This window comes from Pocillopora verrucosa, chromosome 10 (genome assembly GCF_036669915.1).
Source record: "Pocillopora verrucosa isolate sample1 chromosome 10, ASM3666991v2, whole genome shotgun sequence".
Lineage (NCBI taxonomy): Eukaryota > Metazoa > Cnidaria > Anthozoa > Scleractinia > Pocilloporidae > Pocillopora > Pocillopora verrucosa.
Genome location: NC_089321.1, coordinates 1,031,084 through 1,056,038, shown reverse-complemented (window position 1 = coordinate 1,056,038; position 24,955 = coordinate 1,031,084). Strand labels below are relative to the sequence as shown.

Sequence of the window (24,955 nt, the reverse complement as noted above, 5' to 3'; positions counted from 1 at the left end):
ACCGTGCCTAGCTGCCGGGCATTTAGACTCAGCGTTACATTAATATTTGTGCCATACTCTGCTCTTATGAAATGAAAAGCTATAAGTTTATTTGACGTCCAGATCCAGCTTGGAGATTGGAGAGTGAAATAGCATGTCCTCAAAATAGATTCTTGAACAATGAATTTAACAAATGATACGCCATTTCTGTTCAGAATTGTTCGAGACTATTTTATTTCCATCCATCTAGGGACAGATGTTAGATGGAACTAATTTGTTATTCCAGGAAGATTTCTAAGTTGTTAAAAGGATGGCTGCGTGAACGTTTCTACCCAAGTAAATTACATTTGCTTAGTTTTGAAACCAAACGAGATTTAGACGCAAAAAAAAAATTGTTTCCCGGATACAAGAAAGAAAGACAAAATATTTGTATATCGAGTAGAAAGGTCGCTAATGGACTCTATCTGTAAACAAAATATATAGCATAACAACGTTATTAAGTCTACGACGCCGTTTATTAAAGAAGCCCGGCCATTGGTGAACACTAAAGCTACAGTAATGGCGTCATAATCTTATCGACGTCAAAAAACGTTTAACGCCGTCGTTAACCTCTGGACATTGATAACTTTACAGTGTTAAGGATTTTGACGACGTCGGTAGCATAACGACGCTGTTCACAACTTAAACAACGCCATCAAATTCAACGAGATCATAATCTTAAGATGTTTCTTCCTACAATTTCCTCTTTTTATCCAGTAACCACGTATAGAGAGTAGCAGGACATGTTAGTCGGAGTGTGTTGCCCTGTTGTAACCAAACTCTCTCGCGGTAGTAAATACGTGAAAGCTGTACTAGCGAATTTCTCATCAGGTCTGGTGAGCTAAAAGGTTTCATGAGTAGAATTGCTATATTGTTGTTTTACAGGTCTTGGTGACAAGTTAATGTTGCAGCTTTATATTTATTTACATTTTACACTTTCGCACATTTTCATTTAACCCAAGAATTGTTTGGATAGTGAGTCTGAGTATACGGTTATACGCGGAAATGTTGCCGGATTGTTTTCGATGTGAGGTAAACCGTAATGTTCTTGATCAAACAACAACTTACTACTTCTAATAAGGTACACAAACAGTCTTCCGTTACAGAAGTTTTCTCATACAACATTGTTCTTGGTGAAAGGCCGAAAATACTATTGTGTCATCAACCTTTTTTTTATCATTTGTCTGGGAGACAGTTGTCGATGATGCACGCTATTATCACAGTCTCAGAAGCAAACAAAGCATACGCATATGCAAACCTGTTCTCTCGCCGAAAAGTACACCTTGTCAATTATTTTGGCTGCTGGTGTTTTGAAAAGCCGCAAACTTACACCCTGGACATTTTCTCCGATGATCTCTGGGGCTGGTTGTCAAAACTTCTATCAGTTACGTCGAAGCCCAAAGAAAACACCTTTAAGAAGTATTCGTTTTTGCGACACAACAACAATTTTCAGATCGTCTCAGAATGTTTGGCAGATCCCAAAGATCTGTATTGTTTCTGCACTGATTTCGATGGGAAATTTTGGTGAGCTTTCGGCGTGTCTACTTGCTAGAGCATCAGGGTTTATGATCACAAACTCCTTCAATATTTAAACAAGGTGAAATGTTAGAAGCCCAGTAAAAGATATTCGATGACAACCTTCTAATGAAAAGACTATTACTACCTCGCATGCAATCATTTCGTTCGTCTGCTGCAGTCGAAGGATTAACTTTCGAGGCGAATGACTGATCTTTCAACCTTCCGATATGACTCTTTTCGATTGGTCGCTCATTGTCCTCGTAGGAACCTCTACAATGGTGATAGAAATCGATTCTCAACGTGAGTTTTAAACCTGATATCGATTCTTAAAACGGGAAAACCCCTTCTACCATTGTGCTCAGATGAAATACTTTTTTCCTCGAGTAAGCGCCCGAGTGCTTATTTAAATTTCGAGGGAAAAAGGAGGGGCACCTATTGGAAGGAAAGCGCTTAATCGAGGGGGGCGCTCATTGAGTTTTCCTTTAAACGAACTGTAACTTTAATTTGGAAAAATCTTTAAAAGAAAAACAACAAAAAAATTATCCACCTGGACGTCAAGTCATTATGGCGATAGAAATAACTGGAGGTGATTAAACGGAAAAGTAGCTATTCTCCTTTACGTCAAAATATTTTATCTTTACGCGGGAATCAAACGGTGAAAATGGAAGATTTGTACCTCCGGATGCTGCAAGACAATCAGTACCCAGGATACTCAGAATAAAACTGTCATGGCCCCCAAATTTACGTTTAAGCTAAATCCCAGTTCCAAGTACTGCTCAATTTGTTTATCCATGACATTAACACTTTCTCAGTGCGCCCGCGATTGAAAAATTGAAAATTTGGCGGAGACAAATTTTGCAGAGATTTTTGGTGGAGGAAGACCAATTTTGTCGGCTCAGTGCGCCGGGGTCCTATGACAAATATGTTATCTGTTATTTTATAAGGAATATGGAATAATCTGATTGGTTCCTGGAGTGACAGTGGCTTGTCATGGACCGGAAGTGTTCCTACAGACGAAGCTCAATTTCATTATGGTCCAGTGAGGCTGTGGACCACACCTTTGAACTCTGATAAGTATGGTTAGTGAAAATGTAAAAAATGATGAGAAAAAAAAAAGAAAAGAAAAAGAAATCACGTCAAAATACTCGTGTGCCAGTTGCTGGCCTATTAGTGGCGAAACTTTTTCACAGCGCTTCAATCCATGTTCATGGATAGATTCGGTACTCATTAAAAACTAGACCTTTTTAGACAGGGGTCATTATATATGGCCTGGGGAGGGTAGGTCGGAGGATCTCGGTTGTGTTACGATAATTTTTAACTGATCCCCCATAATACTCTGTAATATATACTTTGTTGGCAAGACTGATCCCCGCTCAGTTCCCCCTGAAAACCATGTGATCCAACCAAAAAAATTATCTACCTCCACGGTGATTGACTGGTCCCATATGAAGTGTTTCCATGACATTTGTGTTTCAACAAGTAGACAGCAACGTACCACAACAACGGAATAGTCGTTTATTGTGAAATTCATTCTTTATATAAACATCATAACGAGGCTAGCAGCGCACCCTGGTACAGAGGCTACCCAGCCTACCCTACATAACAATTTGATATACTTTAATTCAGAAATTACCAGCCGTGTTCAAGTGTTAAATAACAAAGCCTGTGGACATGTATTTAAGTACAAGCAAGGGAGCGTGCGAACACGAAAGTGAGTAACTTTTCAACAATTGTTTTTAAATTTGATATTTCGTACGATTAGCTTACGATTGTTCGGTTTTTTTGGCCTATTTGTCTGAGCTTTTTTTGCTTGTTTGTGATCTTAAACCCTGCTTTTTATTTTGTAAAGTTCAGAGAATCCAAAGATATTTGTTACGAAAACGTTGTATTGACAGAAACTATGGTATTAACCAGAAAAGATATAATAAATGTGGCAATATTTTTAACGGTTCATTTTCATGCCATAGAAAATCAAAATGTGATGAAAAGTTAACGTACTTCGCACACCCTGCACCTTAGAGTAATTCATCTTTTTTTTCTGTCTGAAATAAAATGATGAACATAAAGTTTATTTTGGGCATACTAACAATACTATTACAATAACAGCATATACTTACATTGTATCTCACATTAAGCAACGTTTTTTAGGAATTTGTGTCATACGAGGCTCACTCATTAAAGAGATTTCGTACCTTGTGGTTGGAAATCTGGCTTGATGCTTCTCTGGTTCAAAGATTAAATGAATGTAACCGAGAAGTTACAATTCATAGACCCAACGTTTCGACTTCTGTCTAGTGCCTTCATCAAGGGTGATCTAGTCGCTGCATACTCACTAACTAGCTACCTTTTTTTTGTAATCTTACAATATTCTTGAAATTATCTTGACTTACATAACAGCCTGGTAACAAAGGCGTGGGGATACTTCTTGTGGGATGGGAAAATGTACATAACAAGTTCTGGACAAGAGAGTAGTCCAAGCATCAATTTTGGGGTGACTTCAAATTCTTGGTACAAACTCAAGTCAGTAGTCAATGGAATTAACGTAAAAGTTTATGTTAATGGCAACTTGGCGAAGGAAATCACAATGTCAGGAAGTGAAGCGGACTCTAAAAGTAACAACTACGTAGGGATATGGTGTCATGCCAGAATTCCCATAAAGGGGGACAGTTTTCATGTAGCAGGTGAGGAGAGCTTTTAAGATTTGTTCGCAATTTGAAACTTGAACTAGGGAAGAACTCCTTCATATGAACTACCGCAGCAAAAACAATAATAACTTTCAAGTTTATTGTAAGATTTAAAAAAAATAATTAAATTGAATTAAGTGTACAATACATAAATTGAAAATACAGAAGGTGACTTGTCACTTAAATAGCTCTAATGCTTAACTAGTTGGGTGACCACAATTACTATTTTAACAGCATCTCTTTTCTGTAGTTTCTCCTTTTACTCTATTAGTGACGACTGATTTCCCGTTTTAAATATGGTGGTATTTCCCCAATATAATAAGTAGTTATGTCGTATTATTGACACTATACTTATTTCACGTTTTACCAGCTCGTTAATTCAGTTTTACAAATACAAGAAAGGTTTTAATGAACTATTATCACCATACTATTAGGTATTCCTTTCCCATTTATTTTTACTGTGGTTGAACTTGACGTTCACAGCCATCTTATTCTTTTCCACAGTTTCAGCTCCAGGTTGCATGAAACTCAACTTGTCTCGTCCTGTAAAAACATCTCCGGGTGATTGTATGACGTCACATATGAAAGCCAATACGAACTGCTCGTTTTCATGCCTACAGGGATACCAGCTTCAAGGTCCGCCCTTTACACTGTGTGGGTCAAACGGCGAGTGGACAAACAGTGCTAAGGCAGTTTCGTGCAAAGGTGAGCTCTGGCACTTTTCTCTCTTGTCTTGGGATGCGCTAAGGCTCCTTAGAGACAAAATGTGCCGAATTCCATGTCATGAACGTATTCATGAAATAAAAACTATAAACAGTTGATAGATCTTCTATCTAAAGAAGAGAAAGTACTCTTAACTAAAGTAAGGAAAGAAAATGTCAGCGTGTTGAGTGGTTAGGGAACAAGACTTGTAGTCTGTTGGTCTCAGGTTTAAGCCCTCCACCCTGCTACAATGGATTTTTTCTCGGTTTTCAATCGGTGGTTAGCAATATTTACATTTGTTCATAAAGGCCCTAAAAAGCCCTATTAGGGAATGGCCAATTAGGCACAAACACACACACACACCCACACACTCACTCATATATATATATATATATATTTATAAAGTGTAAAATTTTGACTTTCGTAATACAGTGCTCAACACAATCCCCACTCATCAGGGGATTTAATTTAAATCCCCTGATGAGTGGGCAACCACGAAACAGGCTTGTAGGGATGAACTTGTAGTTTATTTGCCTTTTTCCTCCCAATATATATGTATTTATATATATAAACAAGAGTTCATCTAAACATTATGGCAGATTCAGTCAAATTTCAACCAGTACCAGGCAGTTTTTTATGAGAGAAGGTTCTTCAGATCAAGCTTAACTTTACCAAATAGATGTGCGTTATCATCCGTTGTATTTTTTTATCCTCCTTTTCAACAGATGTTAACGAGTGCGCTGTGTCAAATGGTGGCTGCAGTCACAAGTGCGTCAATACTGCAGGAGGCTACAAATGTGAATGTCCAGACCCAGAGCTAAGCTTATCATCAGATAACAAAACATGCCATGGTTAGTATACTGTCTTGATAACAAATGGGCACTCCTTCTTTTTTTCTTTGTTTTACTTTCCTTTTTCTTTTTTTTTTTTTTTTACACTGTTGTTTAGCTGTTGTTTGTTTATTAAAGTTCACATGGCAACCAATGTTTGTTTGGTTATTCCGCTATTCTTTCCTTTTTAATCCCCAAAGGCGATAGTGGTCGGCGAACGGAATCGTGCAAGTAACGTACACATTTAAGGGTCAGGCATCTAACGTGTTTTCAGAAGTGACTTTTTTCCTTCACCCTATCGCCCGAATTTTAAATTTTTGAGAAATTTGGATGGTCTATAACTCATTAGCCCATACCATGACAGGTTAAAAAGTAAAATGAAAGCTCACGTCCATCAAAAAGAGATAAGGTTGGTGAGTAAATTTCGAGTTTGTTTTTTCCCATTTCAAATTTTGTTTCAGCTCCAGGGGTTGACGTCGAGTGCAACAGCAACAACATGACCATCGTCATCCCCAAGTCCCTCCTCCGCGGTCTCGACCGTGAGCATCTTCGACTCCTGGACACGACCTGTAGAGCAAGAGAAACCAACACTCATTTTTTCCTAACGACTCCACTGAATGGCTGTAACACGACACGCAGGTTTACACCTACAGCTATCGTCTACTCCAACGCTGTGTTGGAAATCCCTGTGGCTGCCAAGGGCGTAATAACACGCGTACGTGAAATAGAAATACCATTCAGCTGCTACTTATCCAAGTACGGCGTGGTATCATCCGTTGCCAGTTGGAAGCCAAGTAACAGAAAACTCGTGTTCAGTGATGAAGGCAAAGGAAACTTCACACTTTCGCTGAATATGTTCCCTGACAACAGATTCGTGAGTCCTTACATGAAAGACGACTTCCCTATTGGTGTGGTGCTGCGCGAACGTCTGTTTTTTGAAGTGTTAGTCACCTCTGATGACAAGCAGCTGTCGATAATTGCAGACAGATGCTTCGCAACCCCTACCCAGGATCAGTCTAACCCCTTAAAGTACGGGTTTATAAAGAAAGGGTATGTTATATGTTATGGTGTTTCTTTTCATGGCTTTATAGCACAGGTGGTCATCAAAATCACAACTGAGAATTGAGACCTGCGGGCGAGTACTTCTCAGTATTATGCAGTAAGTTTTGAACAGCACTGTGACGTGAGACCTTTCCTTACCTTCTTCAAAAACTTGACATTTTATTTTCTTCAAACCTGTCTTTTAGATGCCCCAATGACGTAACTGTGCAATACCATTCTGCGCCATCAGTCAGTGCTCAGCGGTTTAGCCTTGAGGCCTTTAAGTTTATTGCAGGTCATCCGTTTGTGTTTGTCCACTGCCACGTGACTGTATGTAATGCAACTGACCCAGACTCTCAGTGCGTACAGAAATGTCCTTCGAGTGGCCGAGGGAAACGGGCGGCAGGTGGTCAAATGACTGACACGTACTTTTTGGCAGAGGGTCCTCTTCATCTAGCTCATAACAAACGCGAGGAAAAGCGCGCAAATAACTTCAGAACAAATGGTATGTAACACAAAGATAAAGTGCAAAAGTTGTTACTTATATTACCTTTCAGTTTTAGATATCTCTATAATATATCAAAAATTTCACGATGCTCGTCTGTAACATACAACTAAATGAATATTAATTATAACCAGCGTACAAGCAATGACTTTAGGACGTAAAGAAGTTTTATTCTGGACGACTCGAACTCTTAACTAAACATGAAAATTGCCAGTGATTTCTCAAATAAATGTTACAAACGTACTATAACTAATTAGAACAATGGAAATCACACAAGAAATAACAGAGGAAATACGAGACAAACGATAAAAGAGGACGATTCGGGAATACGGCGAAACAGCATTAAGAACTTAACGTTACTTGACATCACTTGTCAATTGGACCAAACACTTTGTCATTTGCCTAACCGTGCGAATGTCAAACTATTTTAGGATAGCTGCTATTTATTATTTAACTATATATTTAACTATTTATGGATAGCTGGGACTCGGCGGGGGATTGGTTTCTACAGAAATATATTTTAAAACCTTGAGGCCTCTTTTCAACCTTTTTCGATTTTGCACGACTAAAGTTGTCACAACTTTAAAAGCAGAACGCATTGGACTAAGTTGTAGAGTGAAAATCAGCCTTCAGATGGTTTCCAAAATGGCATACTGATACTTAACTGATTTCTTCAATTTGTGCTGAAGCAGTAACATAAAAACCTATTATTATTTCCCTCTTAGCCTGACAACAAGGCCTCCAGCTGCGAGTTGCGAAAGAGTACCTTAAAATTGTCTCTGATCTTTCTCGACGTGTTGATTCATCGATTATTCTAGCTCTTTTTTGTGGCTCGCGTCGCCCATTAACCAAAAAGTTAAGTTAGGTAACCTTGTCATATGCGCATAATTTATGCCCTCAGTCTCCCCATTAGGATCCGGTTCTTCCCTTCTGATGACTCTCCTTGTGATTTGCGCCGCTTCATTGATGGGTACCGCGCTGATGATCTTCAAGAAGTCACGTGACAAGCCTGCTGGTTACACTTTGCTTGCATATGGAGATCAGCAACACAACTAGCGAAGCATTACAAAAAATGACTAGAATTGACATTTTTTTTTTCGTTTAATGGGAGCGGATTTTTAAGTGTGTTTAAACTAGGGAGGGTGCGTTACTTTTCTGTGTCAACATTTTTAGACCTGTGTATCGACTAAAGGGCAAATATTTCATAGAATGATGAGAATTAAATTCATAAATGGAGTCATCGTATTGAAGGAAAACTCAGTTAAAAGCCCACAAGGAATGTGATAGTATGTCATGGTGTTGGGTTTTACTGTCGCTTTTAAAAAAGATCAATAAAACACATTTTAATTGCGTTACATTAAATTATGCTGAATTCTGAAGTATAAGTTGTCATTAGGAAGTCTTGAATCCACCGTCCACGGCCAAGCGGCTCAATTACAGTTAAACGGTAAGATCTGGGTACGAGATTCGTTATTGGAGCCTTCAGCCCTTATCCTTAATTCTTTTGCATAAAATATCAAGTAATACAGCCATTTATTATAAAATGAGGCAAAAAAAGTGTACAATGGAGACATGCGCACGGACGCCATAAACATGTCTTGCGGTAAAATTTTCCTTTTTTCTCCCACCCCCCGAGGCTTTGTAATGATCTCCCCTCATTGGCAGTTGATCGGCAGTCAAAGTCCGTTCTAGTAATCTGTTGGCGACGACTGATTCCCCTGAAAACCAGATCCCTGATAAAATACTTTAAAACTTTTCTTCCTTGTTGGTAAATATATTTTCAACACTGTTCAGTTTTAATTTACACTGCAAGGGGTCTCCCCACAAAAGTACAAGATTTACATTTCTCTTCCAGAGAGCTCATGGTTGTCCTTCATCTGTGGGGCATTCTTTCGAGATGAGACACGGCACTGAGGAAATTGTATTGTTTTAATTTTTCACTTTCATTTTCCTTGATGAAATAATTATTTCGTTTTATTCACGCACATATCCTGCATCTGATGTTAGCGACAACAAAGTTGACTTAAGAGGAGGCGAAGAAGTCTTTTAGCCAGGTAAAATTAACACTGTCAAAATCAGCGTAATGTTCTCCGGAATTGAGTTGCCTGCTTTGCAAAACAGCACCGTCTGTCGTTTCCATCGAAGAGTCAAGAACTTGCCCGGAAGCTCCTTCGGAAACACGCGTTGTTTCTACGTCGCTGTCTTCATCCTCATCCATACTTTCAACTGCAGGAGAAAAAAAATTTTAAAAAACAAACAAAAAAACAAGAATTGCTCTATTAGTTAGAAATAAATCAATTAAGGGATTGAAATGAACGTCGACGGTAGTTGGAATCGCACTGATTTTGCTTTACTCGGCTCTGATATTGTTTGGTTTTACGACATTTAAGCGCTATAGTGGTCACTAAGGGCTGTAATTCACACGAGGTGTGACAGATTTTCAGCAAAGGTCCTGAAAAACTTACCTTCGTTTTCATCATCACTATTCTTGTCATTATCTTGATCTTCCCTGAGAAAGTCAAAAAAATAAAGAAAACAAATGTTCATATCAGAATAAGTGAGACGAAATTTCACATAAAATAGACCTCATGGCCTGTTTTCGCTCATCAATTTTATCCTTTTACACGTGTTATTTGGTATGCAGCGCTTTTCCCAGCAGTCTATGCGTAACGAAACTCAGCTTATATACTTGGAAAAGAAAAATATCACCTTGAAAAGAAAATGTTACCTTGGCGCGGATTGCTTGCTGACCAACAGTGACTGCAGAAATGATGAGCAAATAGAGGAAACTGAAGGAAGAACATGAGAAGGGGTCTGCAGCATCTGCAAAGAAAGAAATCCGCATTCGAGCTCGTTACGGTTAGCAATATTTAAGTAGCCTATATTTTGGAATCAAAACACTTCGAACCAACCTGTCTGACCACAGCGCTTGATGGATTTCCCCTGACACCTTTACCGACGCGGTGATCTGAAGTGGACTCCGCTCCTGAAACAGAGATAAATTGATAACCTTCATTGACGAACTCAAAAAATGATAATAGTGATGATAAAAAGAAGACAAAGATAAATGAAACGTGGAAAGAAGCCGTCCATGGCTGGAATGAGAATTGAGATTTACGAGTGTTGGTCGAGGATTTGACAGGAAAAAATTGCCACGAAGAATACATTCGCAGATTATAAGCTGCAGGAAAGAAGGCGATGACCAGACCGTAGATTACGAAAGACAGCTGCTGTCTTCATCACTTACTACTCTTCGTTGACTGTCCGAAGATCTTATAGAATTCAGTTTGCTCTTCTGGCTTCGCAGCAGATTCCTGAAATAAAGCAATGTCAAAAATCACGTCATTGACTGATTGGCTCACGTAAGTTTAAATGAAAAGTCAAGCATTACTCAAAGCCTAAAGCACTGGCTTAATAAAAGGATCTCAGTTAGGGTGGGGTGGGGGTGTGGAAACGGTTCGCTTCTATAAATCCACTTTTTGCCAGGCGACAATTCGATAGAAATAAAGAAAGGAAAGGTAGAACAGATGTGGTAGTTTATTCAATTGGAAACAGCGGCACTGACTTTTAAGAGGACAACGTACTATTCCTACGGAGAAAAATTCTTAGAGGTTTGACGATATGTCTGTTTTAATTCAAGATTAGAGCTCGTTTTTTTTTTATTTCGACTGTTTAACACTAAAACCTTTTAAAAAATTAAACAAAAAAAACCAAACAAACAAACAAAAATAAAGAGGGAAAACGACGTGACCAAAAAAAAATCATTAAGATCAATAACAAAGTTTCACAGTGATGATATTGATTATGACATTACAAGAAGAAATTACGAATTGGTCATTCCTGAGGCTGACAGGGTCACAGTTACTCACCTGTGACTTGACTGGACTCATTTTATCTTCTGATTCACCAAAATCCAATGTGAACAGTTTCTGAAATGGAAAAAGGTAACGTTAAGTCCTATAGCTTGCATTTGACAGCTTTTACGTGTAGATCGCTCACGTGTTCGCTAATTTTACAAACTTTGTAAAAACGTCATGGTTTCTCGCGCAAAACCGAACTGCATCAGATACTCAATCAAAAACTCTAAGTTTTTTCTTCAACACTGATAAAAACCATATAAACTTACGGCAATTTTCCCATACCTGCTCCTGATTCAAGAAGTAAAGTTTCGACATTTTGAACGATTTCCCATTTTTGTTGCTGCATAAAACGCTTTCCCTGTCGAAGACCGCTGACACCACATCCGACCTCCTGGACACAGAGGACTGAACAGCTACAGGATGAGGGGAGGCTGGGTCGAAAATGTACACTATAGTTCAAAAAAAATATATGGCCACTTTTAACAAAGTTAAATAGTATTTACTTCTTGTCTCTGTTTCCCAACTTCTTTTAAACACGCTTTGGTTGTTGTGAAGACAAAACTCTCAGTTTCCTTGTTCTTGTTGCTCAGAATATAAATGGCGCCGGTAAATGGCTTGAAACCAGATAAAATTCTGATAGTCGGTGCGTTTGATGACCAAAGTGTGGAATGTCATCCGTTCATGCCACGGAAACGGGAATAAGCTGTCTCCGTTTAGTCTCAACGACTGGGGGAAATTCTCTGTCACTTAGACTAGAATTTCCTTTCTGTTTATGGCAAAGTACATCCATACTTCCTGTTAAGTGTCTCAAATAAAGCCATTTTTTAAACATGAGTATCGAACCTTTAACTAGCTAGTTGGCTATTTCGAAGATTTTGGTGTTACGTCAGGACAAATTCTCCCCGTTTATGAACTTCGTAAATCTCAGCACCTTTTTGCTCAACAGTGTATTTAGGTTGTAAAATAAATTTGCATTCTAAGAGTAAATGGGTTTTAAGAATTATAAGCAAGATTCAGTTCACTGAGATCAGACGGATGATCTTAAAACCAGAACGACGATAACAAGGCCCACTTACAGTGTGATTTGTTCTTGTTGAATGAAACGAAAACACAAATCAGATTTGTTTGTGGATCAGGCAGTAAACACGTCACAGGGGCTTCCACACTCCACCAAACTAAAAGAAAAGAAAAACACAAATAATCAGCGTGGAAAGACTGTTTGTCCAAATTAATCACAGAGTGTACAAGTTAATATTAGTCGGTCTCTTCCATAGTCTTCTGCGCGGCCGTTGTTCTGGCATCATCACGCAACACGCTCCACTCAGTGGTGGTGAAGGAAGGGGGGGGGGGGGGGGGCTGGGGGGCGGAAATTCTGGGGAACCGGGAGGTACAGGCCCCTCCGCACCCCCATTAGACCTGTGAGTATTTTTACTACTTGCCTGACGCCAAAATTCTTAAAAAAAAGAATCCCATAATTCTATTCAACTTCGAGTATTTAAAATTTACTACTCCAAAAATTACTCGAATTACTTCCGACGCTCAATTGGAAATTCTGCGTGTTTACTGAGGTAAGCAAAGCAAAGCAAAGCAAAGCAACACAAATGCAGTTCTCGAATTCCTTTCCACGTTCAACTGAAAATTAAACTGGACATTTCTACTCACCTGTACAGGAGAGAAGATTCCACACAGTTAGATACCGATTGGTGATGGAGGCCAAGTACTGTGAGGAGCTGTTATGTCCAAACTTGATCCGCCTTTAAAGGGAACAATACATAAAACAGTAATTCACAAAATAAGGGGGGAATTTTGTAAAGAAACTATGGTGTTGCTCCAGTAGGGTTATAGTAAGATAATTTGGTATGATCAACTGAGTCGATAAAGTACATTGGCCACCGTACAGAAATTACAAAACTAATGTTTCGGGCTTTAGCCCTGTGCCATTTGCTCCGATTAAAGCGCTTACTCTCACAATGTCAGCTTTAGAAATTCTCCACATTAACTTACAAACACAACTCAATCATTCAATGCTACATGTGCTATCATCAACGTACAGGTGTGATCAATTCATATACGCATTACACAAATTTCATAACCATTTATAGGTTCCCTGGAAAGAGATGTTTTGTTATTTTCTTGGGTAATGCTGTAGAGACATAGAATGAAGTCTGCCAAGCGACCACATAGAAAATGTTTTTCTTGGCTCCTATTTGACTTAGAGAAGTACGGACAACTGCTCTGAGCTTCGAAAGGGCCGAGTGGCATTCAGAACACCTGTGCGTGTAACACGCATGTAATTGAGTGTAGATGAGTTAATAACAAACGAAAGAATTGTGCGAACAAGTAATATGACGTATCTGACGTGACGTAATATGAAGTCTTACTTGATCTCCTCATCAGGGTAGGGTAAGGCAAGGGTCTTTCTCAGTTCATTTGTACTTGGGGTCCATAGAGTGATAACCTACACGTAACATAAAAAATAATGATGATAAAAAAAATATTGCTGTCTTGATAGTTTTATTATTTTGCATAATTACGTCTGTAATTTTACAATTAACATGGCTCGTGTAGGTAACAACATGATTTCAAGTGCAATTCGAAGTTCATAGGCACGAGTGAATTTTTCAAAGACCACAAAATTGCACAAGCCAGTAGGGCTTGTCCAATTTGTAGTCTTTGAAAAATTTATAAGCGCTTATTTACACCAAATTGCACTCGAAATCATATTGTTACTTGTTTATAACTTACATGAAAAACGCATCACAGATAGTCAAGACCGACGACATTTGGCAGCACGCACGCCATTTGTAATTTGCCCTCATGTTGCAACTTCACACTCGTTTTTAGCCAATCATACGCGCGTACTTTTTCCATGCATATCAATAACCGCATAATTACAGTTTAAAGTGTGGCTTGCCAATACGTACATGCATGAAAAATCAGCTATTAGGACGGAGCTAAATGTACCATCCCACAATGAAAAAAAGAAATAAGTTCATTAAGAACTTGGTTTCTTTGCAATACTTGCCTCCATAAATGAAGCAAGGAAAAGTAAAATCTTATTTTCCTGGGTAATGCTCAGTAGTCAGATGGGGGGGGCAACCAAGCGACCTTTGGAAAATTTTCTTCTTGGCACCGTTTTGACCCAGGAACAGCAATGTTATACTGTAATGGGCTTCGATAGGGCCTCTTATTGTACTAACAGACGAATATTGGTCTAATAAACCTGAGTTGAGAACCCAAAGAATGAGGAACACAAGAAATACAGGAACAGAGGAATGAAGGAATGAAAAAACGAGGGAATGAACACAGTGATAAAGCAACAAAACCATCGAGCCACGAAAAGAATGAACGAAGAAAGGAAACAAAGAAAGAACAAAGGTAAGAATAAACAAACAGATGCACAACCAAAACATACAAGTACAAAAGGACACAAAATGAACACACACACAAGCGAGTCAATGGAAGAATGAAAGAAGGAAAAAGGAAAAATAAACAATGAATGAACACCAAAACAAATGTACAAGTGATATGTGAACCCAGGACAATACATTAACCCTTTAATCCTTAAGAGTGACCAGTATCTAATTTCTCCTTACAATATCCCCACTGAATCGCACATTAATGTCATGAGAATAAAGGAAATGATCACCAACTAAAGAAACTCTTGATTTTTAGACAAATTCTCTTTGTCTACACCTTAGTAAATGCACAGAGAACGGTACAGAGAATATGAATACTGATCTTAGGGTGTAAAGAGTTAGTGAGCCAAGAACCTTATCTGCATAATTGTGATAGACTATCTCGTATTTTTTCATGTATATTTTTAATACGTAATCACATGATTTTTCTCGTGCAATTTGGGATAAATCAGCACTTGTAATTTCTTTCAAAGACCACAACGAGCCCGTAGGGGGAGTGCAATTTTGTTAGAAGACGGGCGCACGTGGGACAACCACAAACAAGATTCAAGATTCCTCTAAGTTTTTCGAGTCAGAACAAGAAACTCACAGTTTTATTTCCTTATCTTGCTAGGTATTCGTTGATGTTATGAATAGCAATAACTATTGTTGATTGGTTACACTTACTGTTAAAAGAAACATGATGTGATTAAGTGTGAGTGGCTCGCGTGATTTGAGTAAGTCTGAGTGGCTCGCCTTGCATTTTCACTTTCTAATCATTTTATTACGTTGCCCTACTTACTGATACATAAAACACTCAAAGAAGGCTAACAGCAGTGACATGCATGGAGACATATTATTCATAACAAAATATAGGTTATGTTCTGTAGCCTTCCTTTGTCAACTATGAACTGCAAAGCTAGGCGATAACGATATCTGCTTTGAAATCACGATTTAGCGTATGGGTTTGAGTCTCTAAATAAGAACTCAGTCTTTCACCCTCTGAGTTCACACGGCTCGCTTTCCAACTCATGCTGTGAGAAGGGGTTCCAAAGATTCTAGCGTTAAATTAGATCGTAAGTAAACCCGATGAATAGCCAAATACAAATTAAATTTGGTTGAAGGAACCCGTTGCAGCTCCAGTTGTGGTATAACAGTTACTTACGGGTAACAAGATAAAGAAAGAACTATAAGTAAAGGAAAGAACTAAAGAACAAATCACAGCTGACAACAAAACTAAAAACTAAGGAAGACTCATGAGCAATTATCATCCTTTTTTGCCTCGGGCATCAAACAACATTTCCATTGAGAAGTTGAATGATGCCTGGACGTGGTTGAAATTTCAATAATCTCGATTAACATTTTATTAAACAAAAGATTTTTCAAATAGAACTTTAAATTGAACTTTTTTCTGAGACAATGAAAGCCAAGAAAGGAAAGAATAAGGTCACTTTGATGGTTATTTTGGATTTGTTGTGTTGTTTGTAAGTTTGTGTTCATCATATGGGTCACGGTTCGCTTAGACATTGTTATTATGTGCGTATTCACAATTTTTCATTTTTAAAATCGAGACAGTTCATCGTGCATGGCACGTCAAAGTTCGTTAAATTGTTCTTTATTAGATGGGGAAAGAACACCTGGTATACATGTAGCTACGAGAATATTTATCTGTCGTCATGAACTTTATTTTGCCAGTGATATCCATTTGGGAGGGCTGACACTCTCTGAAATGCTGCATAAATCGCCATACGTTCAGTGTTACTCTTATAAAGCCCAAAAAACCAAAATAAACAAACGATAGAGAACAAAAACAAAAACAAAAAGAGGAAAAAGAAGCAAGCAGAAAAAAATTCGACCGTGTCAAACTTGGTCGAGAAATATTTTAACAAGACCATAAGAGATGAAAATTTCGAAAATATTGTTTTAACCTAAATAGGATGTGATAGACTGGCGCTCGTGGTACAGCCACAAAAAAATTCAAAATTCCTTCAATTTTTTTTGAGTAAGAACAAGAAACTCACAGTTTTATTTACTTATTTTGCTAAATATTTGTTAATGTTAGGAAGAGCAATAACTCTTGTTGATTGGTTAAACTTACTGTGAAAAGGAACACGCTGCTGGAAAAAGTTAAGTGATTTGCATTTTCACTTTCCAATGGACTAATTACATTGCACAACTTACTGACGCATGAAAACACTCAAAAGAAGCTAACAGCAGTGACGTGCATGACAGACATTTTCATAACAAAATATAGGTTATGTTCTGTAGCCTTCCTTTTTCAATTGTGAAGTGCGAAGCTAGGCGATAACGATGTCTGGTTTGAAATCATGATTTAGTGTATGGGTTTGAGTCTCTAAATAAGAACTCAGTCTTTCACCCTCTGAGTTCACGCGGCTCGCTTTTCAACCCATGCTGTGAGAAGGGATTCCAATTATTTCAAAACTAAATTGGATCGTAAGTGTGTTGGGCCGAAACCCGAAGAATAGTAGAATACAAATTTGGTTGAAGGAACCCGTTCCAGCTCCAGTTGTGGTATAACAGTTACTTACGAGTAAGAAGGTAAAGATTGTACTTGTACCAAGTACAATCTGAGGAAAGAGACAAGTCACCATCCTAAAATAAACACTGATAGGTTCAAAAACACGTTTGTTAATCGCTTAATTTTTAAACATAATCTAGTCTTATAATTTTTATCTTGATTTTCTCTGTAATTTATATATATACCTTCTTTTAATGTTGTAACATAGGATATGTGATTATTTATCTTATGACTTAATAAAGATTAAATTGAAATTGAAATTGAATTGAAAAAACTATAGGTAAAAACACGTTAAAGCTGAGAACAAAGCTAACAACTAAGGAAGATTAATGAACAATTATCATCCTTTTTTGCCTCGGGCATCAAACAACATTTCCATTGAGAAGTCAAATGATGCCGGAACGTGTTTAAAATTTCTCAGTACTCAATTATCATGAGTAACATTTTATTAAACAAAAGATTTTACAAAGAGAGCTTTAAATAGTACTTTTGCTGCTACCAATCAGGGATTTCTGATGGTCATATTATCATTTGCTAGCGAAAGAAAAATTTGAGACCACAACAGCCTCTTTGAATGTCTGCAGTGAGCAACATAGTACTTTTCAAAGACAAATATGTTTTTCAACAAAGGACTATTTGAATAGGTTATTAAATTTCACGCCATCATTCCTTGATTGCTCTCTCTTTGTTATGTTTTTTTTTGTTCATTTTTTGGGCTGACACCAATTCTCATTCCAAAATGGCAATCATTCGTGAAATTTTACCCTCGTTTGTTTTCGATATCGTTCATCGACGCTTGAGAAGTTGCTTATTGTGAAGATTCGCTGAAAAAAGCTCCCAATTTCTTCCGATTACTAAGTTCCAAGCTGCCATTATGTCTTCGATCATAACAGCAGTTTTCAAAGCGACTATTGGATGCCTCGTGGATAAAGGCAGAGATGAGGCAGCAAAAAAGCTTAAAGATGGCGACGTAACAGATCAACAGTTGCGCGGCATCATCATGCGAGAAATCGATGACGTGAAGTCCAGGCTGAATGGATTATCAAGAAAAGATTTGTTAGCAAGTACCAGCTTCTTGAGAGAAGGAACCGTGTTGCTGTCTGAAGCATTAGAAGAGGAAAGGTCGAGGAGTGAGCATGGCGCGGATACAGCACAAGTGGCTTGTGCGGAAGCTGTGTCGCTCACTGAAGGAATGCGAAACTCGAAGCTTATTACATCTGCCACAAGAAAGCGTGCTAGTGCGAAGAAAAGATTCAAACGTGCTCGTGAAATGGCAACGATTGCTTTTTCAAATGAAGCGCTATCAACAACTGACCGCATTTTAGCAATGCAGTACCGAGTGGTGGCAACAGCATTAGAGGCAATAGACAATCTATCGGATGCTTTAGCACTATGTAAATTGTGTATTGAAGAGCTAAACGGTCTGCCAGTGGTTCAGCAAAGCTTTAAAGTACAGCTCAAGACAGGAATCAGTGCGGTGATGGGTTGGTTTTACCAAGAAGAACGAGTAAAAATTATTTCCGATGTCTTTCATGTCAATTGTCTTGCCTACTTTGTCTCACAAGCGATATGCAGCAGAGGGCTTTTATTCCTGGAATGGCCCAATGTTGATACAGGAGATGAGAAAGTTGACTTACTGCAAGACTGGAGAGTAGCTCTATTGCTACGTGAACAAGGTATGGAGCAGTGTGATCTATCATTGACAATTGGTCAGGATGGTGAAAAGGAGCACAGGATAAAAAATCCACTAGATATCGCTACTAACTCAAGCGGGCAATATATTGTAGCCGACATTGACCTGACAATCAAGATGTTTGACAATAGAGGCAAGTTTGTGAAGTGTTTCAGACTTCCTCCTCTTATTGATGACAATGGTACAGAACTATCGATTAAAATCTGGCCGGTTCATCTGGCCACAGACATGAATGACAACATTTATGTCCTCATTGAAGAAAAGAGTCATAATGATACTCGCTGGATTTTTAAGTTTAACAAAACCGCTGAGCAGCATCACAGGTTTCGTGTCAGGGAAATGAGCTTCGAATTATCCCTGTCAGTCAGTGATAGTGGTAAAGTGATGGTACTGAAGGGTGACCGGAGAAAGAAATGTTATGTTGTGGATGTTTATGAGACTGATGGTCGCTTCGTTAGCAGTTTTGGAGAACAAAATTTGAAGAGACCGCAAGACATCCTCACTGGAAGTGATGGCCGAGTTATGGTAATGGACCAAACTCCTTCCTACTGTGTGCACATATTTAGCGAAAGCGGTAACCATCTGAGCAAGTTTGATCTCAAAGAGTTTGTGCCCTTACCAAGCATTGCATTTCACAGGGAAAGTCAACAAGTCCTCTTGGCTAGTACCGACATTTCTAAGAAGCTCCTAATTATTGGAATATACACCAAAGATGGTGAGTTTGTGCGAAGCGTTTTTATCTACAATATTGACTGTTGCCTGCATAAGATTGCAATGAGCCCTGATGGACGGATTGCAGCTCTAGGAATTCCATATGCCAAGGTACAGTCCGGCAAGTTAAGTTACCAAGCGCAATCTCGATTGATTGTTTTATAGAACTGATGCAAATGTTCTTGACTTGTTTCCACACTAATTTTGCGGAATCAGCTCAGACCAAAGAAAATAACCCCCTTACTTTCTCTTGGTTCAGCGCAAGGTTTTGAACAATTCTACTTTCAAGAGAGGTCTACTGCAAACTGTATGATCTGATTTCCATTTTTGTCTGGATTGTTTGCTATGTAAGTTTTTTTTCCTCTACGAAATCAATTATAATACAGTTTAACGCATAATACGTTTTAGGTAAGACACAGAATCATATACCTTGTTGGCGACGTTTCTCTGCCACATAGTGGAGTTTTTCACTTTATGTCTCTTTAGACCTTGGAACATACTCAAACGAATGTAACGTAGTTTCGGTTTTTCTTGATAAACAAAGCTTAACAATTCAGGATATTTTCTCTTTTGTAACAATTTCATTCATGGTTCTAGGCTAATCTTCACTGACCCTCCTCCTCATGGTTGTTGATATCTTTCTTTTCACGATGCGACGATTAACTCACGATTTTAGCTGCTAATCATTTTCTTATACCGAGGTAGAACTAGCATGTAGCGGATATATTTGTCTATTCTCATTACATATCTTAAAATACAGAAGGTGACTTGTCACTCAAATAGCTTTAAAGCTTAACTAGTTGGGTGACCACAATTACTCTTTTAACAGCATCTCTTTTCTGTAGTTTCTCCTTTTACTCTATTAGTGACGACTGATTTCCCGTTTTAAATATGGTGGTATTTCCCCAATATAATAAGTAGTTATGTCGTATTATTGACACTATACTTATTTCACGTTTTACCAGCTCGTTAATTCAGTTTTACAAATACAAGAAAGGTTTTAATAAACTATTATCACCATACTATAAGTGTATTCCTTTCCCATTTATTTTTACTGTGGTTGAACTTGACGTTCACAGCCATCTTATTCTTTTCCACAGTTTCAGCTCCAGGTTGCAAGAAACTCAACTTGTCTCGTCCTGTAAAAACATCTCCGGGTGATTGTATGACGTCATATATGAAAGCCAATACGAACTGCTCGTTTTCATGCCCACAGGGATACCAGCTTCTAGGTTCGCCCTTTACACTGTGTGGGTCAAACGGCGAGTGGACAAACAGTGCCAAGTCAGTTTCGTGCAAAGGTGAGCTCTCGCGCTTTTCTCTCTTGTCTTGGGATGCGCTAAGGCTCCTTAGAGACAAATATGCCGAATTCCACGACATGAACGTATTCATAAACTAAAAACTATAAACAGTTGATAGATCTTCTATCTAAAGAAGAGAAAGTACTCTTAACTAAAGTAAGGAAAGAAAATGTGAGCGTGTTGAGTGGTTAGTGAACAAGACTTGTATTCTGGTGGTCTCGGGTTTAAGCCCTCCACCCTGCTACAATGGATTTTTTTCTCGATTGTCCGGATCGCAACTCGTTGGCTGCGCTTTGTATTTGGCAAACTGGTCTGCCAGTTGGGGTTTTCGATCGGTAGTTAGCAGTATTTAAATTTGTTCATATAGGCCCTCAAAAGCCCTCTTGGGGAATGGTCAACTAGTCACAAACACACCCACACCCACACACTCACATATATATATACATATACATATATATATATATATATATATATATATTTATATATTATATATATATATACAAGAGCTCATCTAATAATTATGGCAGACTCAGTCAAATTTCAGCCAGTACCAGGCAGTTCTTTATGAGAGAAGGTTCTTTAGATCAAGCTTAACTTTACCAAATAGATGTGCGTTATCATCCGTTTTATTTTTTTACCCTCCTTTTCGACAGATGTTAACGAGTGCGCTGTGTCAAATGGTGGCTGCAGTCACAAGTGCGTCAATACTGCAGGAGGCTACAAATGTGAATGTCCAGACCTAGAGCTAAGCTTATCATCAGATAACAAAACATGTCATGGTTAGTATACTGTCTTGATAACAAATGGGCACTCCTTCTTTTTTTCTTTGTCTTACTTTCCTTTTTTTATTTATTTTTTTTTTCACCCTGATGTTAAGCTGTTGTTTGTTTATTAAAGTTCACATGGCAACCAATGTTTGTTTGGTTATTCCACTATTCTTTCCTTTTTTATCCCCAAAGGCGATAGTGGTCGGCGAACGGAATCGTGCAAGTAACGTACACATTTAAGGGTCAGACATCTAACGTGTTTTCAGAAGTGACTTTTTTTCTTCACCCTATCGCCCGAATTTTAAATTTTTTAGAAATTTGGATGGTCTATAACTCATTAGCCCATGCCATGACAGGTTAAAAAGTAAAATGAAAGCTCACGTCCATCAAAAAGAGATAAGGTGGGTGAGTAAATTTCGAGTTTGTTTTTTTCCATTTCAAGAAAAAACATTTTGTTTCAGCTCCAGGGGTTGACGTCGAGTGACATCATCCCCAAGTCCCTCCTCCGCGGTCTTGACCGTGAACATCTTCGACTCCTGGACACGACCTGTAGAGCAAGAGAAACCAACACTCATTTTTTCCTAACGACTCCACTGAATGGCTGTAACACGACACGCAGGTTTACACCTACAGCTATCGTCTACTCCAACGCTGTGTTGGAAATCCCTGTGGCTGCCAAGAGCGTAATAACACGCGTACGTGAAATAGAATTACCATTCAGCTGCTACTTATCCAAGTACGGCGTGGTATCATCCGTTGCCAGTTGGAAGCCAAGTAACAGAAAACTCGTGTTCAGTGATGAAGGCAAAGGAAACTTCACACTTTCTCTGAATATGTTCCCTGACAACAGATTCGTGAGTCCTTACATGAAAGACGACTTCCCTGTTGGTGTGGTGCTGCGCGAACGTCTGTATTTTGAAGTGTTAGTCACCTCTGATGACAAGCAGCTGTCGATAATTGCTGACAGATGCTTCGCAACCCCTACCCAGGATCAGTCTAACCCCTTAAAGTACGGGTTTATAAAGAAAGGGTATGTTGTATGTTATGGTGTTTCTTTTCATAGCTTTATTGCACAGGTGGTCATCAAAATCACAACTGAGAATTGAGACCTGCGGGCGAGTACTTCTCAGTATTATGAAGTAAGTTTTGAACAGCACTGCGACTTGAAACCTATCCCTACCTTCTTCGAAAAATTGACAATTTATACTCCTCAAAACTGTATTTTAGATGCCCCAATGACGTAACTGTGCAATACCATTCTTCGCCATCAGTCAGTGCTCAGCGGTTTAGCCTTGAGGTCTTTAAGTTTATTGCAGGTCATCCGTTTGTGTTTGTCCACTGCCACGTGACTGTATGTAACGCAACTGACCCAGACTCTCAGTGCGTACAGAAATGTCCTTCGAGTGGCCGAGGGAAACGGGCGGCAGGTGGTCAAATGACTGACACGTACTTTTTGGCAGAGGGTCCTCTTCATCTAGCTCGTAACAAACGCGAGGAAAAGCGCGCAAATAACTTCAGAACAAATGGTATGTAACACAAAGATAAAGTGCAAAAGTTGTTACTTATATTACCTTTCAGTTTTAGATATCTCTATAATATATCAAAAATTTCACGATGCTCGTCTGTAACATACAACTAAATGAATATTAATTATAACCAGCGTACAAGCAATGACTTTAGGACGTAAAGAAGTTTTATTCTGGACGACTCGAACACTTAACTAAACATGAAAATTGCCAGTGATTTCTTAAATAAATGTTACAAACGTACTACAACTAATAAGAACAATGGAAATCACACAAGAAATAACAGAGGAAATACGAGACAAACGATAAAAGAGGACGATTCGGGAATACGGCGAAACAGCATTAAGAACTTAACGTTACTTGACATCACTTGTGAATTGGACCAAACACTTTGTCATTTGCCTAACCGTGCGAATGTCAAACTATTTTAGGATAGCTGCTATTTATTATTTAACTATATATTTAACTATTTATGGATAGCTGGGACTCGGCGGGGGATTGGTTTCTACAGAAATATATTTTAAAACCTTGAGGCCTCTTTTCAACCTTTTTCGATTTTGCACGACTAAAGTTGTCACAACTTTAAAAGCAGAACGCATTGGACTAAGTTGTAGAGTGAAAATCAGCCTTCAGATGGTTTCCAAAATGGCATACTGATACTTAGCTGATTTCTTCAATTTTTGCTGAAGCAGTAACATAAAAACCTATTATTATTTCCCTCTTAGCCTGACAACAAGGTCTCCAGCTGCGAGTTGCGAAAGAGTACCTCAAAATTGTCTCTGATCTTTCTCGACGTGTTGATTCATCGATTATTCTAGCTCTTTTTGTGGCTCGCGTCGCCTATTAACCAAAAAGTTAAGTTAGGTAACTAGCGAAGTGTTACAAAAAATGACTGGAATTGACACTTTTTTTTTCGTTTAATGGGAGCGGATTTTCAAGTGTGTTTAAACTAGGGAGGGTGCGTTAATTTTCCGTGTCAACATTTTTAGACCTGTGTATCGACTAAAGGGGAGATATTTCATAGAATGATGAGAATTTAATTCATAAAATGTGGTCATCGTATTGAAGGAAAACTCAGTTAAAAGCCCACAAGGAATGTGATAGTATGTCATGGTGTTGGGTTTTACTGTCGCTTTTAAAAAAGATCAATAAAACACATTTTAATTGCGTTACATTCAATTACGCTGAATTCTGAAGCATAAGTTGTCATTTGGAAGTCTTGAATCCACCGTCCACGGCCAAGCGGCTCAATTACAGTTAAACGGTAAGATCTGGGTACGAGATTCGTTATTGGGGCCTTCAGCCCTTATCCTTAATTTTTTTCCATAAAATATCAAGTGATACAACCATTTATTAAATGAGGCAAAAGAAGTGTACAATGGAGACATGCGCACGGACGCCATAAACATGTTTTGCGGTAAAATTTTCCTTATTTCTCCCACCCCCCTGAGGCTTTGTAATGATCTCCCCTCATTGGCAGTTGATCGGCAGTCAAAGTCCGTTCTAGTAATCTGTTGGCGACGACTGATTCTCCCGAAAACCACGTGATCCCCTTCCCCAACCCCCCCCCCCCCGCCCCCTCACAGCGATAGGAAATTATCGGTCTCATAGTTGTGATGGAAATTAGTTTGTCTTCAAACTAAAATTATAAATTAACTTCTGAACTTCGACCTGTGCCTGTGCGCATGAGTACTCTTACTGAATATAATTCGCAATTCTCTCTGTCCAAGAATAATTTCGGGGAATAATATATCGACATATATGATGATAGCTTACTTCCCAATAACCTTTTCCAAGGTAAAAACTTAAAAAACTCGAATTCTGACAAAATCTCCTTTCAACCAAAAGTAAGCAAGCTTAGT

At 38.5% G+C, this 24,955-nt stretch overlaps 2 protein-coding genes, 1 non-coding gene and 1 pseudogene across 3 annotated transcripts; 2 read left to right on the top strand and 2 right to left on the bottom strand.

Annotated features, from left to right (window-relative positions):
* The first annotated feature begins 1,719 nt into the window (after window positions 1-1,719).
* Window positions 1,720-8,570, top strand: LOC131800065 (ZP domain-containing protein). Its single transcript, XM_066173307.1, has 9 exons — window positions 1,720-1,836; window positions 2,481-2,615; window positions 3,163-3,247; window positions 3,934-4,217; window positions 4,725-4,925; window positions 5,648-5,773; window positions 6,214-6,802; window positions 7,000-7,298; window positions 8,212-8,570. Exons 1-9 carry the CDS (start codon window positions 1,764-1,766, stop codon window positions 8,352-8,354), a joined length of 1,935 nt encoding a protein of 644 aa, XP_066029404.1. The 5' UTR covers window positions 1,720-1,763; the 3' UTR covers window positions 8,355-8,570.
* Window positions 8,571-8,618: 48 nt separating this feature from the next.
* Window positions 8,619-14,189, bottom strand: LOC136283933 (WD repeat-containing protein 75-like). Its single transcript, XM_066173508.1, has 11 exons — window positions 14,184-14,189; window positions 13,540-13,616; window positions 12,821-12,912; window positions 12,235-12,333; window positions 11,441-11,607; window positions 11,168-11,227; window positions 10,546-10,612; window positions 10,211-10,284; window positions 10,027-10,121; window positions 9,764-9,807; window positions 8,619-9,524 (listed from the first exon to the last, which is right to left on the bottom strand). Exons 1-11 carry the CDS (start codon window positions 14,187-14,189, stop codon window positions 9,322-9,324), a joined length of 984 nt encoding a protein of 327 aa, XP_066029605.1. The 3' UTR covers window positions 8,619-9,321.
* Window positions 13,279-13,415, bottom strand: LOC136284062 (small nucleolar RNA SNORA16B/SNORA16A family). Its single transcript, XR_010719065.1, has one exon. It is a non-coding gene; the product is annotated as a small nucleolar RNA SNORA16B/SNORA16A family (small nucleolar RNA).
* A 3,680-nt stretch (window positions 14,190-17,869) lies between the features above and the next one.
* LOC136283856 (uncharacterized) lies at window positions 17,870-24,567 on the top strand (annotated as a pseudogene).
* The last annotated feature ends 388 nt before the right edge of the window (window positions 24,568-24,955 follow it).

Excerpts from the sequence above, each read along its gene's own strand:
- LOC131800065 (XM_066173307.1), top strand. The coding sequence starts at position 1,764 with ATGACTCTTTTCGATTGGTCGCTCATTGTCCTCGTAGGAACCTCTACA. Across the intron at positions 5,774-6,213 it reads AGATAACAAAACATGCCATG|CTCCAGGGGTTGACGTCGAG; the intron begins GTTAGTATACTG and ends ATTTTGTTTCAG. Across the intron at positions 7,299-8,211 it reads AAATAACTTCAGAACAAATG|GATCCGGTTCTTCCCTTCTG; the intron begins GTATGTAACACA and ends TCTCCCCATTAG.
- LOC136283933 (XM_066173508.1), bottom strand. Across the intron at positions 11,228-11,440 it reads ACTTCTTGAATCAGGAGCAG|AAACTGTTCACATTGGATTT; the intron begins GTATGGGAAAAT and ends TTTCCATTTCAG. Across the intron at positions 10,285-10,545 it reads CGGACAGTCAACGAAGAGTA|GAGCGGAGTCCACTTCAGAT; the intron begins GTAAGTGATGAA and ends TCTCTGTTTCAG.